Here is an 18,379-nt window from a genome sequence, read left to right on the forward strand (position 1 = left end):
TCTGGCCTTTTTCCCACCTCTCTCCCATCTCTTTCTGATCAACCTCTAGCTGATCATTAAACACTGGAAATCTTGAAGGATTAGTCATATGCTTTTTCTTTTTAGGCCATACTGTTCGCCTAGGCACTCTCATCCATCTTGAAATTTTTAATTATGTCCCGTGTTTAAATTGTTTCCAAATTTATAACTAGACCCCAAATGTCACATGTGCCATTCAAACCTTGTGTCCATGTTACTATTTGTGGTCTTCATTGAGTAGGTTACTATCATTGTGAGAGGTATCCCCGTTGATCTAACAACAAACCAAAATGAACTGTTGCTGCGAACATCACCCATTCCCTCACAGAGCATTAATGTGGCCAGGCTCATCTCTCACTACTCCCTCAACCCCACATAATGGGCCACCACCCTCCTGGACCACCCTAGAACCCCCTAACCAATTTTCTTATGCAGTGCGATCACAGAAAATCAGAACCGGATTATGTCCCTTTCCATTAAAATACTTCCACTGATTTTAAGGTAAAGACCAATACTCTTCACAGGGTCCACAACATCCTGTGGGCTCTTGACTTCAATAGTCTATAACCTCCACCCAGCCCAGTCTGCTCTTAATCACCCCTGACCTCATCTCCTGACACCAAACCTTTGCATACCCTGTGGACACCAGAGGATCTTCCTAGGACTTTCCCACCATCAGTCTCCTACATCAGGTGACGTGATGTAGATACAACTGATGCTGTGCAATGGTGGCCATCACTCACCCTTATATTGGAACATGACCCTTACTTATTCTAGAAAGATGCGCCTTTCTTTATTCCATATTCCAGAGCTGTCACTATACATTCACTTGTGATGGCTTTATTAAAGCCATATTCTCCTGTGGTAGTGAGTTAATTCAAGCTTTGCATGATGGTGATGTCTGCCATGTCTCCATACACATTAATGTATTCATTAATATTCAGTTAGTTCTTGAGTGTTTTTTCTGCTCTCTTTTTCTGAGGATTCTTATTGAAAAGAGACACCATACACACTCTCTGGGCATGTGAAATGAGCTGAAGCAAGCATGGTTCTTACACACATTTTTTAGGAGACATTTTATTTGAATGAGGCCCACGGAGTAGTGGCTGAGATCACAAGAGTCAGGGAAGCAGGCAAAGGGCATCCATGAGGAGACTGATGCTGCAAAGCCATACAGAGGAGATCAGAGACACTCAAGGCAACGCCTACTCATTAAGACTAAGACACAAGGAATTTGCACAGATCTGCATCCAAATGAGGGGCGTGGGTCAGAGTGGTCAAAAAGAAGGTAGCTGTGGAAGAGTTGAGTCCAGAGAATGCCTGAGTGGTGTTTATATTGCAGAAGTGGTTTTGAAAGCCAACAACCACAGGAAGAAAGCTGTCTGGAACGGCTGGATTCCACTACCCCTTTTATATTAGCTGGAGAAAGTTCATTCCTTGCTGCATGGCAGTTCACTCTTCATTGCTCTTTATCCTGGATGTTTTCAGTCAGACATCCTGCACACACCGAGACTCACGAGGGCCCTTTAATTCCATCATTTGACGTGAGATCAACTGTGCACTTTGGCCTCCTGCCCTGGGACTTCGGTTCATAAGCATCCTGTTTTCCAGGTTGTCAGGTTTCTTTGCTTGACAGCTTACAGAGTTCATGGTACCATTCTCCTGTGGTTCCAACTCAGCACTCCTGTATTTCTTCTTCCTCTTTGGCTTTGGTGGCAAATTGTCCTCCAGTCTCTGATGCTTTTACCATGGCAACAGAGGAAAGTATAGAGGATTTTTAAAAACTCCAACCTATGCTTTCAGAAGCACAGTTATATAAAAAAAAAAAGTCTTTTCTTTCCTTTGTGAAACCTCCAGTTGTGTGTGTGTGTGTGGCGGGGGAAGCATTTATTATCACATAGCCAGTGTCTCTGAGATGACCCTGGAAATGAAGCTCTTTCCAGTTAGATGGCTTTAGCAGTCAATCAGGCACAGAAGCAGGTCTTTGAAGGAAAGTGTCAGGGTTCCACACATCACTCACTTTGCTCAGAGATAGGTGAATGTCGGGTCCTTAGCCCAGTCCTGCACCTCTGCTCGGCCGAAGATGAGGTAGAAGAGCAGGCCTGCTACATTAATAGCAGCTGCAAGCAAGAAGACATTTCTCCAGCCAGACTCTGTGTCCTGGAGGCAGGAAGCTGCTTGTTAGTAATGGTGGCTTACTTCTTGTCCCTTGGCTCAGAAGGGTTGTGGTTCTGTGGCTTGACGCTCCTGCTTCTAACTCAGCCCAGCCTTCATGGCTCCCATCTTGCTCTTGGAATTTTGCTGCTGCATGTCCTACATCATAGCACAGTCCCTAGAAGGCACTTCCCATCATTTGGTTCACTCCCTCGCTTTTTTCAGGTACTGGCTTAATAAGATCACCCTTTCAAAGATTCCTTCTTTGACTCACAAACCAGCCACGTTTCCTACTCTCTCCTCTTAGCACTTACCACTAACATGTCTACAATTTACTTTAGTTTTCTGCCAATTTCTTTTTTACAATTTAGATTTTATAGGGTAGGGTTATATATATATATATATATATATATATATATATTTTTTTTTTTTTTTAACTAAAACATTTTGGCACAGTACATGCTAATATTTAATAGTTTGTTGGACGGATGGAGGGAGGGATGAAGGGATGAACTAATCAGCTAATCAAGTGGCAAGAGAACAAGCTCTACATGACAATTTTCTTTTTAATCAATCCCTAATAGCTTGTTTTCAGAGACTAGAAAGAAATGGAAGCTTCGAAAGCAAGAGGAGACTTGATTTCATTAACACAAAAATCCTTTCGTTGTTAATCTCCTTTTTCCTGAGTTACGGATGCAGAGTCATGGATGTTTGAAATGATATTTTTATTAATGTCATAGACATTCCTTTCCATGTGCAATTTATATCTATATAATTTGTAAGCAATGCTCTAGTACTCAGGTTTAGTTATTTGTTTTATTTTACTTTTTTCTCCTTTTAAGGATTTATATGTGAGACAGGGTCTGATAATGTAGACCAAACTGTCCTCCTAAGTGCTGGGATTATAAGCATGCACCACCTTGCCTTGTTTATTTTAACGATGGTAAAGTGCTCCTTCCAAGACAGAAGGCTTCAGGGTGAAAAAGAAAAATCATCCCAGTACCACAGGTCATAGGAGCTTGTGCTCTGAGCAAACATTTCATGCATGGCATAGTGGACACTCTAGAAAATAGGTGTAAAGCATAGGGAACTTTTCATTCTGCCATTAATTAAACATCTTGATCATAAATCTCCAAAGACTTTTTAGCTCCTTAGATATAAGGAAAAAAAAAACATCCTGGTTTGCCCAGGAAATTCAAGATATCGATGCTGAAACCCTCTCGGAAATCCTGAGACCCCTCAGTTTGAGGTAAACCATGATGGATGATCACATGATACAGTAGGAGAAACGCCATGAATATTACTGGAAATTCTGAATTTTAACATGAGACACACATCTTGTAAGAATTCACAGTCCATGAACTCCTACACTGAGTGTTCTCCCACTCAACACCCCCAGGGAATACGGAATTTCCCTCCATAAGTTGAGCTGGGAAGGAAGGCATGATTGGGGCTTTAGACTCATGACCCTGGAGTTCTTTATCACTGGAGAATTAACAGTACCTTAGACTGGCTTCTACTAACTACCACCATCGGTTTCTCTTCTTAATATTCCTTACAAGGTTTGACCTTACCTGACTGATGAAAAATCCAGCCACAGTAGGAGCTATGCCTCCGGCTAGATAAGAAAAGACTTGCAATAGTCCTTTGAGAAAGCCAGCGTACCTGGGGAGGGGGAGGGGGAGGGCAGTTTCTCATAAGCAAAGGGTTCATGTCGGTGGCACTGTCATAGCTCTGTGGTTGTCTCTGGGGAGCTTAGGATGCTGCACACTAAACCTGAAAAAAAAATATGCTAACTAACAACCCTTACAATCCTGTGCTACAGGCTGTCTTTCAGGGGCTAGCCTATGCTAACATGTCAACGTCTTAGTTCTTACTATTGAGCACAATCTTGTAGCTCTGTATAGGACTACAAGAGTCCCCTTCCTTTTCATCAAAGGCCTTCATGCAATGAGATGGTTATCCTCTGAGACCAGCCTATTTCCCACAGGTCTCAGTTGGCCATCTTGTGAAGATGAAGTATGTCCTCTTGCCTGAGCTAAGACCCTGGGAGTTTTATGTCTGGTCTCAGTTCTCTCCGGCGTGACTTGCACCAGACATAATGATTTTACCTCTGGTTCTGTGTCTCCTCTCTTTATTTTTGTGGATACGCACTCTTCAGGTGTCGCCCACAGTTCTTTTGGAATTAGTGTCTCTCACTAGCTTGGGAATTGCCCAGCAGGCTAGGCAGGCTGCAGGCAAACCACAGGGCTCTCTGTCTACTGCCACCTTCCCAGCACTGGGTATATGAGTGCATACCGCTACACTTGGCTTATTTCGTTTTTTTGTAATGTGGGTTTTGGGGATGAACCTCAAGTGCACGTGCTTGCCTGGCAAGCATTTCCTGATTGAACCATCTCTTCCAACCCTGTTTTTTCTTTATTTAAGCCTCACACAGGCCTCCATGATGGGATCTCTTGAGACCTTTCAGTGACCAAACCAATGGACCTGCTGCATTCCTCAGCAGAGACTGTTGTGTGGTGTCTGCATGGCCACAGACTCCTCTTATTTCAGCTTGGAATGGCTCCACTCACAATGGCCAGCTAGCTCAGCTTCCCTACCGAGAAACATGGAGATGTAGCACTGATGTTACTCTCCCCTAGGACCTAATGCCTACCCTACGTTTTACCTTCGCATCACAGCAAGGGTAGATACGGTCCCTGGACCTGAGCTGAGCTTCTCTCAGGATGAAGCAAGGGGGCCCTCACCGTGGAGCTATATCCAAGAAGTTAATGAGGGCTCCTGAGTCACAGAGGCTGGCAGAGGCAGAAGATAGGACCAAAAAGGCCATTGTGGTGCTCCGGCTAGTTCTGACCCAAGGCAGGGGCACGAGGATCCCGGACGAGACAAGGACACCTGTGGCAGAACAAAAGGCATGAAGAAGAGGCTCCCAAGCTCCCACAGCCACCTGGTAGCCAGCCTGGCCCTTACCTACGGCAGTGAAGAGCTTCCTGATAGTTACAAGTCGGAGGACTTTCCTGGAGAGGAGAAAATCCGCCAAGAGTCCTCCAAGGATAATGCAGATACAGCCAACCACGAATGGCAGGGCCGACAGGATGCCACTCTGGAGGTTGGAGACAGGTGAGTACAGGGTCCTCAGCGCTACCCCATCTTGGACCTGATGGATGCTGGATGGGTGGTCTATGTCTGTGGCTTTGCATTACATACACATCACTTTCAGTATAAATTACGTTCTTTGTTATGAGAATTTTAGTTAACTTTAATTCTAAAGAGAGAATATGCATATAACTTCTTAATTGCTTTTGGCAGCAGGTATCAAACTATGTAGCCCTAGCTGACGCAGGATTCATTATGTAGAGGAGGCTGGCTCAAATTCATACATATCCTAAAGTCCCTGTCTCCCAAGTGCTGGGATTAAAGGCATGCACCACCACAACTGGCTTCAATAATTTTTAATAAAAGAAAATGACAAATGTTCTCTTCACATATAAAGGTCACTTATACATAGTTAGTTTAAAGATTCTACACTAGGTTTGGTGACATATACCTGTAGACCACACAGTGGGGAGATGGAAATAAGAAGACCTGTATTTTGAAGACAGCCTTGGCTACACAGTGAATTCCAAGCCAGCCTTGGCTATACAGTGAATTTCCAGCCAGACTGGACTACTTAGTGAAATCCTATCTCAGAAAGAAAAGAAAAAGAAGAAAGATCTAATAACATCTTATTTGTCCAGAATTTATTAATCTTTAAAAATTTTTTATGCTGCCAATAGAGCATCTTGTTTATAAATGTTGACTTCCTTACATATAAAATTTTTGCATTACACTTTTAAAAGTAAGACACCATGATGTAATTTGGGACCACATCTCTGCTCAAGTAGGCAGTGGAGCACACTGAGGTTAATATGAATCCAAGTTAACCAGCTGCATTTCCTGTGAGGGGTCCTGACCTAAATTCCCACCCTGTGGCCACGAGTGATATCACACAGAGGACAATGCCTGGTGCACTTTCCTTGTACTCACGTCTCGGAGGTTTGCTTGAAGTACAGAGCTGATGTATGTGGGCGTGTATGCCATTATCGTCGATAACAGCCAGTATTCACAGAAATAAGAAACTACAATGGCCCAAAGTGGGAGAGATTTGACCATGGCTTTTATGGGAAGAGACCAGCCCAGAGAGCAATCCTAAAAGAGAAACCATGTGATTATCCCCTCCATCACCAGATAGGAGCTCCCCTTCTATACTCTACCTCTGGGACACCCAGGGACAGGGAAATGACAGGGAAATTCCTCAATGTACCTCTTGAGCCAGTGAACACACAATGTATCTCTTCTCACCAGTGCTGACAAAGGGGTGATTCTGAGGGTCATCATATACAAGAGGAAACCATATCAGGCAACAGGCACAGCCAATTCCACCTAGATAGAAGGCCCAGTTAGCACTGGTTTGGTCAGTGTTTTCTTTCTGTTTGATGATTCCTACGGCTAACAGAATGACCAGTCCCTTGTCCCTAACCCCCACATTGTACCCTTGAATGGCCCTGTCATAAGTGGAGGGGACTTTGCCTCCACCTCACTTTGGTCTTGTTTATGTAACTTGCTTTTGCCATGCCCTAGGACAGCTGCCAACTGAGGCATTCAGAGACTGCCTTTATTCATCGTCCCCAAGGGAGGAACAAGCTACAGTAAATCCATGATCCAAGGCAGATGAGAGAAACAGAGGATAGAGCACCCCAGGTGTTCCCTGGGACCTGAGGAAGAGTGACAGCTGCTTCAAACCACTGTGTCCACAGAGGCTTTGAACACACACACACACACACACACACACACACACACACACACACACTGAAGAGCTGCACATGGCTTTAAGCTTCAGTGTGCTTCCCCCTCATGGCTGAGCACCAATCAGCACTCCTGCTGCTTGCATGGCAAAGTTCTCTTCTTCACTGAACCTTTTCCTGCCTTTTTTTATCCTTCTTGTTTTATGTGCAATCGATCACCAAGACCATTTCTATACACAGAATAAAATTAATCACCATCAAAGAAAAGGCATCTAATACATCCTTTATTACAGTGTTGGAAAACTCAATGTCATCAGTGCTGAGGGGCCATGTGGCTCATCAGACTGGAATGTCATTCCTCAGGTGTCATCCGCCTGGTTTTCAGAGACAGAATTTCTCAGTGGGCTAGGGCTTACCAAGAGGCTATACTAGCTAGCAATAAGAGTAGGGTCCTGCCTGCCTCTTCCTCCTCAGTGCTAAGATTACAGTCGTGTCCCATGATACTAAATTTTTAACATGGGTTCTGAAGATCAGACTTAGTTCCTTGTACCTACATGTCAATCACATTACCAGCTGAGCCATCTTACTAACCCAGAAAGGCATAAGTTGGTGCCCTTAAAGCCATAAGGTTACTCAGTTTTATATCCAGACTGCTAAAATTCATACCAGTTTCTTTTTTTTTTTTTCAGATTTGTTTTATTTTATGTTATGAGTGTTTTGTTTGCATTTGTGTGTGTGCACCTGTGGAGGTCAGAAGAGGGAATCAGATTCCCTAGAACTGGAGTTACGGGTGCTTTGAACTGGACCTGAGTCCTCTGTAGGAGCACCAAGTACTCCTATCTGCTAAACCATCTCTCTCCAACCCCCCAGAAAAAATAAAATTTAGATGTACTTTCATAAATCATCGAGATTCACACCATGACTAATTTCGGACATTACCAACTCCACATGAATGTTACATGTTGGCATTTGGATAACCAGAAACACATTCTTCATACATGCCCAGCATTCTTTGTCTCTGAGAAACATTTTGAGATTTTTAGAAAAGAACAAACTCACCAAAGATATAGAAGATATAAGGCCATCCTAGGGCCTGGCAAAGAAGACCGCCAGCAATGAGGACAAGGAAGGTCCCAAGCATTGCCCCTGAGGGAAAGATACAAGGGCATTATGGGTGAGAGAGCTAATCTTGGGAATCAAAATGCTTCCTACATAGTTGAGTGACAGTGACTGAGGGTGTGGGCTTTGATACAGACCGCAGTACACACTGCTCCCTCGTTCAGGGACTGTATGGTCACAGGCACTTATCAGTCTGTTTGTGTCTCAGATTCTCTACACTTTGTACTTACTCCTTAGCTGGTTTGTAAGGATCTTGTGAGGGTAAAAGAAATGAAATGTATGTAGAATGTTTGGTGCATTGTTGGCATGCCATTCTGATCAATATATATACAGTTTAGTCCTTAAAAGCAAGGATTATGAAGACAGGAGTGACCAGGATTTAAGGCCTTCGTTCTCACACTAGATGGTCACTGAATGCTCTTAAACAGTGTAGATAAATGAGATAAAGGCACCAGTTACCTGATGCAGCGATGGTGGTGAGTTGACTCCTTTCCGATGGGGGAGCCCATCTGACCCATATTGAGAACTGACCTGTTAATACCATAACCTAGGAGAAATTTTCCATCCTCAGAAATATGAGATCATTCAGAACACAGATATATGCCAGTTATACTTGGTAAAGGTGTGGTACCTGAGCAATGCCTTGGATGATCCGCAGGACAATGAGCAAGGCTACTCCAGTATCGGCTGCCAGTGGAAGGAAGAGAGTCAGGACTGAAGAAATGAACAAGCCAGCACCAACCACGTACTTGGCTCCAAATACTCCAGCCACATAGCCAGCGGGGATCGGAGCTAAAAACGATCCATAGTCCAGGGAGCTGAGGAGGATTCCCTGGATCTCTGGAGCCCAGTCATACACAGGTGCCTAGGGAACAAAGAGGTCCTCATTGTTTGGACACAGGTGGCTTGTTTCATTTCATTTTGGTTTTGAGGCAGGTTCTAACCAGCCCAGGCAGACCTTGATCTCTTAGTTCTTCTCCCACCTCCAAAGTCCTGAGATGGCAGATGTGCCTCACACCTGGCTCAGCTGCTGACTAGTCTCTGTAAAGACTTGTAACACAAAAAGCAATTTGCAGTTCATTTTAACCTCTCTCCAACTTTTCCAATCCACAAGTTTCATAAAGGAAAAAACAAAAAAACAAAAAACTAAGTATATGCACGTCATACTTTTTTTTTTTTTTTCCTATCACACTGACATGAGCTAACTGAACAATTAAAATAAGGGAGCCCATGCTGGGTGTGAGGGCTATGCCTGGAATGCCAGCACTTGGGAGGTTGAAGGAGGAAGATGAGTTTGAAGATAGATATAAAAAGTTCTTGTCTCAGAAAAGCAAAACATATATGTGTATATATATATTATATATATTCATATAGTACCTATATTAATTATTATATCATATATATTACAAACATTATAGATAGATACAGACAGATGGAAAAAAATCTCATAAAGAAATAAAAATCATAGCTGAAGTATTGAGCATTATATGGAAAAGAAAGCAAGCCTAATCTATGAAGCTGGTGCTTTTCATCCTAATAGAAGAATTATTTTTACTGAATGATTAACCATATTTCATTCTGACTTTCCTAGTTTCACTCACATACACTAAGTAGAGAGAGATGAAAATCTCCTCAGATATGCATTATGTCCTTACCCTAAAGGCATTTCATTTGCTCATAGAATGGCTCTTGAATCAAAGAAATAGTTCAGAATATCACAAAATATACCCCTACCTTAGATTCCTGAAATGTTTCATTCCAGAAGTCTTGGGAGTTGGGGGTGGATCTTTCTGTGGATACATTGAGCTGGCTGGAGGCTACTGTGGTGTTCACCATAGCTGTTATGGCAATGCTCAAGTTCATTTTTTGGGTATAAATAGAAAAATTACAGAGATGCAAGATGAGGGCCAGACCATGCCTCATTGAGCAGAAGCCTAGGAGGAGAAGGAATAAAGCTCATACAGTCAGCCTGCTTTCTTCCTACACTTTCTAAATCTGGAAGAGGCAGAAGACCTCTAGGATCTCAGATGTATAATGGAGCAGGACATTGTTCTGTGGGAGGCTCCAGTTTCCCAGGAGGGAAAGCTAGTTTTCTTGGAAACAGAGCCTTGAAAGATGAACAGAGAAACAGCCTCAGAGGTGGGGTTTTCAGGGCTCTGGGATGAGCCATCAAGGATAGGAATAGGTTTAGAGAAAGAACTGTCAGGAACCCAAGATTGCTTGTGCATGTGTGTGTGTGTGTGTGTGTGTGTGTGTGTGTCTGTGTGTGTGTCTGTGTGTGTGTCTGTGTGTCTGTGTGTGGGTGTGAATGTGAGGGGGACAGGGATGGGGTTGGAAATGACTCCCATTTCTCTGTTTCAGCAGCTGAGATCAGTTTCATTTGTAACTAGCAATAGTATATTTAACTTGTTCAGGACATTGAAGAAGTATGAGTGGCAAGTGCTAGGTTGGAGATCTTCACCTGAACTCAGTGATCTAGGCTTGCACAGAGCTTGCCTGTGTTTTAGTCACTTCAGTTCAGCCACAACTGGAGGCAGAGAAATCCAGACGTGACCTGTGGTCACTGTGGCTAGACTCTGAGTTTACAGCTTCCAGGCTTGTGCCAGAGAGCAGTAGAGACTGGAGTAGTCAGCCCTGCATTCCACAGCAAGCCGAGATGCACTTGTTAAATCTCACCTTTGGACTAATCTAGGGACCATTTAACTCTGAGAATCCTCCCTCCTCCATCTGAAAATAAATTTTTCAGTGGAATTCTGCTCGTTGTTGTTTTGATATCATATTCCATGAAGAAGAATGGCCAGGCTGTCCTCTCCATGTTTCACCCATGTACACAAGTCTTTTTTCTGCCCCAAAATGAAACTGTAATCAGCAGTTGAGCCCCACAAAGGTTTTATCAAGTACTTTGTGTTTCTTCTGTCACTAGTTTAATTTTATTACCACCATGTTTATTTGTTTGTTTGTTGAGACAGGCTTTTATTATACAACCCAGGCTGTCCTCAAACTCAAAATCCTATAACTTTAGACTTCTAAGTGCTAGTATTACAGGTATGACCATTCCTAGTGCCTGCCATTTTCATGTTTCTTCTTCCCCTTGGGAAGAAGATACACATTTTATATACAGTTCATGGGGAAAGACAGTTCTTGTGTGTGTGTGTGTGTGTGTGTGTGTGTGTTTGCAGCACTGATATCACCTTTTCCTTTTGCCCATTAGCAGTGTGTAGGAAGCACCCCTGCTAGATGAGAATTCACTGGAAACTCCTTTATGTTGCTTCTTCTGGGTGTGGCAAGTACTCCAACCAACCAAACTAGTCTACACCTATTTTAATACTCATGGGCTTTATCAAATGTCTTTTAATCTTGGAATCAGTCACCTGGATCTCCATCCCAGATGCTCTACTACACGTTTCAAAAGTTTCCATGGCATCTGCACTTCACAAGGGTTATAAAAGAACTAGCCTGTAGGTGCCATGGTGAGAACTGAAGGGCTCAGATTCACGTGAATGCACTAACATTTGACCGACATTGATGACTATGCTAATTATGCTAACTAATGTCAACTAACATTGCTAACATTTGACTCTCCTTGCATTCTTGGAATAGGCTCCCCTTATTCACAGGCTATTTCTAACAACAAAACAGTTTGTCTTGCTACTTTAACTAGAATTTTATTTAGCATATATAATTGAGATCAATTTGTAGTTTGTGTACATGTCTATTATTCTGTTCTTCTAGCTTTGTAGGAGAAAGTTTGTACGTTTCCCATCCTGACAGTGATTTGAAATGATTTAGAGAACAATAGACCCAGGCCTAGACAAGAACCCCAACGCCAAACTCAGCTTCCTATCTAGAATCTACTCTGGCATGATCTGGGTTTGTGGGCCAGTTGGTTTTTAATGGCTGTTTGGGGTTTTGTTTGTTTGTGTTTGTTTTAGAGCTCTTTTGAGATTTTCATTTTTACTTTCAAATAATAGCCAGGTGATTCTTACCTGTCCTGTGCACCTTCAAGATTACCTGTGAGATATGAAATAGTTAGAAGTAAAAATGCCTTAGCACTGTTTAGCACACTAGGCCATTGGCAGTAGTGAGAAAAATGCTATCAAGGAAAAGAAAGATGGGGGGGAAATAGATTCTCTTTTTCTCATAACCAGAGCTCTGTGTGTCATTTTACCTTTCTTGCAGGATTCTTCTTGCGTCACATTTAAGTTGTTGTCGTTAGGAATGTCTCCCACTGTCGCCTTGATGTCTGCTTCAGTAGACATTCTGTTTCTCTCCTCCTAAGGTCCAGCGTCTACTTACTGAAATGAAAACATGTAAGAGTAAACAGATAGAAAAGCATGCTGTGTCCTACACGATGTGGTCCCTGTCCTTGGCTCTGCTGGTAATCAAATGTGGGACCTCGGAGAAGATATAATTACTCCAAGCCTTGCTAGCTGTGTCTTTGAAATGGGGAATCTTGCCTGAAATACCTAGATCAACTATTAGATTCTTTCTACATCTGTGTGTTCGCTGTTCTTAAACTGGTATTTATAACACCTGGACATGAAAACTTAAACACTTATTTGAAATTTTATTCGAAAGATTCTAACAAATTAAATTTGGGAGGGGGTGGTAGAAACTGTCTCTTAAAAACACTTATACCAGGCAAAAGATGATAAACAATTGTTCTTTTAGGCACATTGCTCCAAAGCTAAAAGGAGCTGCCTCCGTGGGTACATTAAAAAGTTAGTCATGCAGTAACTCTTCTGGGATGTGGGGGTGGAGCACAGAGGCAGGGTCTGTGTCAGTGCTTCAGGAGTGTGGCCCAGCGACTATGAAGGACGAAGGCTGGCCCATGCCAGGAACGAGATCATAAGGAAGATCCTAGCACACAGCCAGAAGCCCCAGAGGCCCCAAACTTGAAGAATTCCTGCTCAGTTTAACACAGTGACCCTGTCTGCACTATTTACAACCTATAGTTTAAAAATAGGAACTCGGAAAATTCTCAGAGAATTCGGGCTTTGAATTTGCACTTTATTTTCTGAGACCTAAGCCCCTAATGAAAAAAAAAATATCAAGGATTGTAGATTCTTTTGATAGACGCAGATCACAACAAATTACCATAGGTGAAGTTCTACTTAATATGAGCTTGAGGTTCAAAATTATAAACACCCATAGAAGACGCCCATCTAAGCCAAGTCCTTAGACTTAACACATAGAAGATGGATGGAAAGCATGTTTAAAGTAATTAAAGAGGGGCTAGAGGAACAGTGTAGCAGGGAAACTCTTACAAAGGGCCTGGTTTGGGTTTCACAGTGCTGGACAACCTTACCCAGCTGTAAACACTTCAAGCTGCAATAACAACTGGTCAAGAAGACATGCTGCATTAATTAATTATCTACTGGGGCTGGAGAGACTGGGGCTCAATGGTTAAGAGCTCTATCTGCCTTTCCTAGAGGTCCTGAGTGCAATTACCAGCAACCACAACCATCTGTGGCTCACAACCATCTGTACCCCTACTGCCCTCTTCTGGCAGGCAGGTGTACATGCATACAAAATAAATAAAATCTTCAAAAAAATTATCGACTGTTGTGATAAAACAAAATGAGGTAACTTACAGAGATAAGTTTTCAAAAAGAAAATTTATTCGAGCTTGCAATTTTGAGGATCAGAATCCACAATGGTGGAGCAAAGGCAGGACAGCAGGGGCGGGAAGATGAGGGCTCCCATCATGAGCTGCAGGCAGAGGATACACACTGGGAATGGAGCATGATCTTAAAGCCTGAAAGCTTGCCCTCAGTAACATACTTCCTCCATCAGGGTTACACCTTCTAGACCTACTCTGTGGAAAGTGAAGGAAGCCCCAAATGAATGAAGTCCTGAATGAATGTGTATTGTTGACATTCGCACAGCCATGAGAACGAACAAGGCCTAGGAAATTGGCAAAGTCTTTTTCTTCAGCCCAAGTACCAGTTGTTTATAGATGACTGATCAAATGCTTACAAAATCTAGCAATTGCACTTTCTCCTCCTGAGTGTTTATAGCCTGGGACCGCTCTCCTACAAAGACTTACCACCAAGACCAGCTAACGTCTTCCCCCTGTGCTGTACATAACAAGCATGCTGAGGTTCCGGGTTGTCAGAGAAGTAGATGGGGACGCCCTACTGACACTCGTCAGAGTGTACACACTCACCTGGCCCTAGAGTGTTTTGTACGTGTGTCTATCATTGCTTCATTTCCTCACTGCCTCAGTCAGATTGCCGAACCAAGCCACGTGGGACATATCACTGCCCAACAGTGCCACCAACTAGGGAGGAAGTATTTAAATGCCTGAGAATATGGGGTTTTCTGATTCAAATCACCATGTTCATTAGACTAATCCTGGCATAAACACCATTGCTATAACCAACCACCTTTTGCTTGTATTTAAAGCCCACTCCACAAGACAAAATTCATACCTGGCACCATTATTCAGCTAAAAACTTGTAGCTAGACAGTTCATATGCCATACTGCTATTATTCTGTTGAATGAACATATTATTAAACCAACTCCTAATGGCTTAATATACCCACAACTAATAAATCTTATTACTATAATAAAAGAAGCTTCTATTTACAGCAAGGCAGAGACACACAATTGATCAAGCTAAGAAACTGCAGAATGCTAAGCCCTAAATGGGAGTATATATCATGGCCCCCTCCTCAGTGATTATTATGGAAGGTGAAGTGGAAAGATTTTTAAGAGCCAGAGGTGGTGGATGACAACAAGAAAACAGTGCAATGTTTTTTAGACACAGCAGGAAGTGGCACATATGAACTCACAGAGGCCATGACAGCATGCACAGGATCTGTGCAATCTCATCCAGACTAAATCCCACTGCAAAGTCACACCCCTGGCTGAGGAGCTGCTGACAATTGACAAGCTGTCGGGAAAGGGAGAAAGAAGACACAGAGTTGAGTGTAGAGAAGTGGGAGGTGGATCTGAAAAAGTTGGAGGAGGGCTGCATATGCTAAGTGCATGCTGTACAAAATTCCCAAATGAACCACTTTTTCAAATGAGAGAACAAATAAAGTAGTTAGGAGAAAAGCAGTTTGTAGAAAAACTAAGTAAGACAAACTCATGTGAAGACACGCTTTACATATTTATGTGTACATAAGTGAGCTAAAAGTTATGAAAGAAAAAAATGAAGACCCACTAATCTAACAGGTCTTGTCAGCTCTGTAAGAGGAAAAAATGTCTACAAAGGAATTTCGCTTCATCTCTGCTAAGCAATGTTTGTGAAATATTGCTGTGATCAAAAAATAAGTTTTAAGGGGTTGGAGTGATAGCTCAGTGGTTAAAAGCACTTGCTACTCTTTCACGAGAGGACCCGAGTTCAGGGAGGTTCACAAACCACCTGTTAATCTTGCACCAAGGTATCTGATGCCCTCTTCTGACCTCCTCAGGGACACACACACACAAATAAAACATAAACATAAATGAATAAACTCTAAAGCAACAGTAACAAATATTCACCATAAAGACTCTAAACACAGCCACTAGGGTATGGACATTGTTCATTCTCATGACATCCTCATGCGTGTAAGTATGTGCGTGTTTCTGTGTGTGTCTCTGTGTGTACTGGAACTCATGTTTCCAGTCTGAACACATACTGAGAAGAAAATGGCACATGTTGACCCCTGCCTGCACTTGGAAGAGACCGTCTCAGAGGTGTCAGAGGGAAGAGGCTACTGAACCAAATTCAGAGACATAAGCCAGCTGAGCTGGACAAGCAGAGGGTGATCTTATCTACCCAGACTTCATAAAAGAAAGACAGAGGCAGGACCAACTCATAGTGGCTGCCTGCTAGGGGATGTTTATAAGGCTACACATATGTTCCTAGAGTTTGTTGATGGGAAGGAGGTGGAGGCAGAAAGGCACAGAGACATTAGAAGGGAGCTGGGGAGTTCAGGGGCCTTTGAATCAGAGGGCACACGCTGTCACTGTGGCTGTGCACTGCAGAGAGAAGAGAGCTTCCTCGCCCCCCCCCCCCATGCTGAAAGCTTGTAATGTCTTCACAGTAACAGGTGCAAAAACGCTTGACAAAGTCCCACAGGGTCCACATCCACCAAATGCGGATGACTTGAGAGAAATCAAAGTCACAACCTTCTAAAATTTGCCCCAGAGTACTGTAGAAAAGATGTCACATGACTATATGGCACAAGGGAACTAAGCGATGCTCAGCAGCTGAGGAAAGAACAGGAGGCATGAATCACCCACGACAGGGGAAGGACCTCCGAAGATCCCGGGGGTGTGTTCTCAAGATGCAGGCTGGACTATCCAGCCAGTCAAAAAGACACAGCCTGCCTCATATCAACCTTGGCTGCCCTAACCCAGCCCTGGAAGAATTAGAAGCTTCAATGAGGAGGAGAGTGGCTGACAAAGAAAGTGAACAAGAGGCTATCTGAACAGCCTCTTTTCTCCAGGGCCCAGCTGGGAATTCCGAGACGCTTCACTTTTTCCAAACTCTGTGCTCTCCATTGTATTAGGCCTATTACCTATGACACTGAAATTATTTGGACCTGCTCTCTAGGGAATATGAAATCTGTTCATATTAAAGAAGTGTAGCATGTGTTGAAGTTTGGATGATCCTGTGTTTCACTGTCATGGTAAATCTTACCTAACATCCAGGTATGTCACTATTTAAAGCTGCAAGTGAAGAGTCACAGACAAGATTCTCGCTTACATCATCCATAGGTAGACCAGCGAGCCAGCCAGCCTGCGTCAGAATTCAGAAATAAACTGACAAACCACCTAAATCCAAACAAACACTGAAGGGCCGCATCAAGCAGGTCAAGCCTGAGGATTCTCCTGGAAATCTTAAAATGATGTGCAGACTCGTTCACACCTTAGGGAGACTGGGTGAACGGAAGCGTCTGCTACTTACAGCACTAAAGTCAGAATTCCGGGCAGCTTTTCTCTCTCTAGGTTCACAGATTCCTCCCAGTGGAGCAACGTGTCAGAGTTCACTGACCACTGGCTCATTCACTGATTCGGCAAACATATGTGGAATTAATGAAATGCTCGCTCCCGTGGCTTTCCCCGGCATGACTGAAGGCCTTGGCTCTCACTAGCTGCTCTCTATATATACTTAAACAGAAGCACTTGCTCCTGATAATGGCTTTTCTTGGGTTTGTGAGATAAGTGGCGTTTCTCGGTTAGAGGCTGGGGGTGGGGCGACGCTGACGGAGGGAAAGAGACACGACTGTGAACACATGCAGGACATATGCCGCCCTGAGTCAGAGGGTGCAATACAATGAGAAAAGCAAGAACGGCAGAGCTGGGAAGGAAGCAGAGGGTACTGAAGGCAATGAGTAAGGGACTAACACTGACAGAGAGGGACTGATCTACCCACTCTGCCAGGATCCAGTGGTCATCCCTGGGCTCAGAGAGAAGTCCAGCTGCACACAAGCATGGCAGCAAAAGAAAAAGACACCCTCAATCACTACGCACAGCCATGTGGGGTTTTTACCTGTTTTGTTCTCTGCTCCCCTGTGAAAAATCTCTGTTTACTCTGTTTAGGTTAATTTGAACTTTGAAGCCTGTCAAAACAGTCTTTAAGATATCAGCCTTTATTGCCACAACCTGTTTGGTTAGAGCTCTTTCTTCAAACTAGTGCATCTCATGAGAGCAAGTTAAACACATGAGTGCTATGTGCAATTTTCTGGTATCAGTAACCCTTAGAAATACAAGGCCCAAGTTTATGATAGTTGTTGTTTCTAGTTGCTTCAGACAATATTCTCCCTCCCTTTCCCCCTTTTCCTCCCTTTCCTGTCCCACCCCCATGCTTCTGTCTCCCTCCCTCCCTCTTCTTCTGGAGTTCCCAGGGACCTCATTTGTTTTAGAAAATGGCAGCATCCTGCCTGCCTCACTTTTCAGAACTATCTCCCAGAGAGAAAGGGAGCCTTGCTCACCACCAACAGTCTCAACAGGAAAAGGGCCATTCCCACACCACCGAAAATAGAGCAAGAACTTGAAAGCAAACCTGGGGAGGGTGGACTGCATGGTCCTGGTTCCCGTCACATCAATTTCTCGGCTTTCTGGAGCTGTCTCGCCCTTAGGAGTAAATGATTACTCAGAACCTTTAGCCCTTATCTTACCAACTGGAGAATTTTATTGGCTCAACCATTTAATTTTTAACTTTGTTTTATTATTGAATTGATAACCAGATCAAGTTCATTGAGTCTTCCTCATTCTTTAAGTTTATCTGAAGCAACATATATCTTCCCTGATGTTCCCTGATACTCTGCCTGCCTCATTTTTAAATTTACCTGTATGTGTTTATTTG

The 18,379-nt window shown here is 43.3% G+C and overlaps 2 protein-coding genes across 5 annotated transcripts in view; one reads left to right on the top strand and one right to left on the bottom strand.

The window, feature by feature from the left end:
* The window catches only part of Slc17a1 (solute carrier family 17 member 1), a 38,455-nt gene extending 33,529 nt beyond the window's left edge, over positions 1 to 4,926 (top strand). The window contains exon 13 of the mRNA XM_060373079.1: positions 4,600 to 4,926. The gene's annotated coding sequence lies outside the window, so the exon portion shown is untranslated. The remainder of the gene's footprint in view (positions 1 to 4,599) is intronic.
* Positions 1,068 to 18,165, bottom strand: Slc17a4 (solute carrier family 17 member 4). Of its 4 annotated transcripts, XM_060373070.1 has the most exons (14): positions 18,077 to 18,147; positions 14,874 to 14,974; positions 14,245 to 14,358; positions 12,244 to 12,370; positions 9,810 to 10,009; positions 8,707 to 8,940; positions 8,535 to 8,622; positions 8,016 to 8,102; positions 6,476 to 6,594; positions 6,199 to 6,360; positions 5,143 to 5,275; positions 4,920 to 5,067; positions 3,747 to 3,837; positions 1,068 to 2,178 (listed from the first exon to the last, which is right to left on the bottom strand). In XM_060373070.1, the coding sequence occupies exons 4-14, from the start codon at positions 12,332 to 12,334 to the stop codon at positions 2,044 to 2,046; spliced, it is 1,488 nt and encodes a 495-aa protein (XP_060229053.1). In that variant the 5' UTR covers positions 12,335 to 12,370; positions 14,245 to 14,358; positions 14,874 to 14,974; positions 18,077 to 18,147; the 3' UTR covers positions 1,068 to 2,043. The 4 variants fall into 4 exon arrangements, with proteins under 4 accessions (XP_060229053.1, XP_060229052.1, XP_021500563.1 ...); XM_060373069.1 differs by lacking the exon at positions 14,245 to 14,358; XM_060373071.1 differs by lacking the exons at positions 1,068 to 2,178; positions 14,245 to 14,358 and adding an exon at positions 2,185 to 2,331.
* Between the last annotated feature and the right edge of the window lie 214 nt (positions 18,166 to 18,379).

This window comes from Meriones unguiculatus, chromosome 19 (assembly GCF_030254825.1).
Source record: "Meriones unguiculatus strain TT.TT164.6M chromosome 19, Bangor_MerUng_6.1, whole genome shotgun sequence".
NCBI lineage: Eukaryota > Metazoa > Chordata > Mammalia > Rodentia > Muridae > Meriones > Meriones unguiculatus.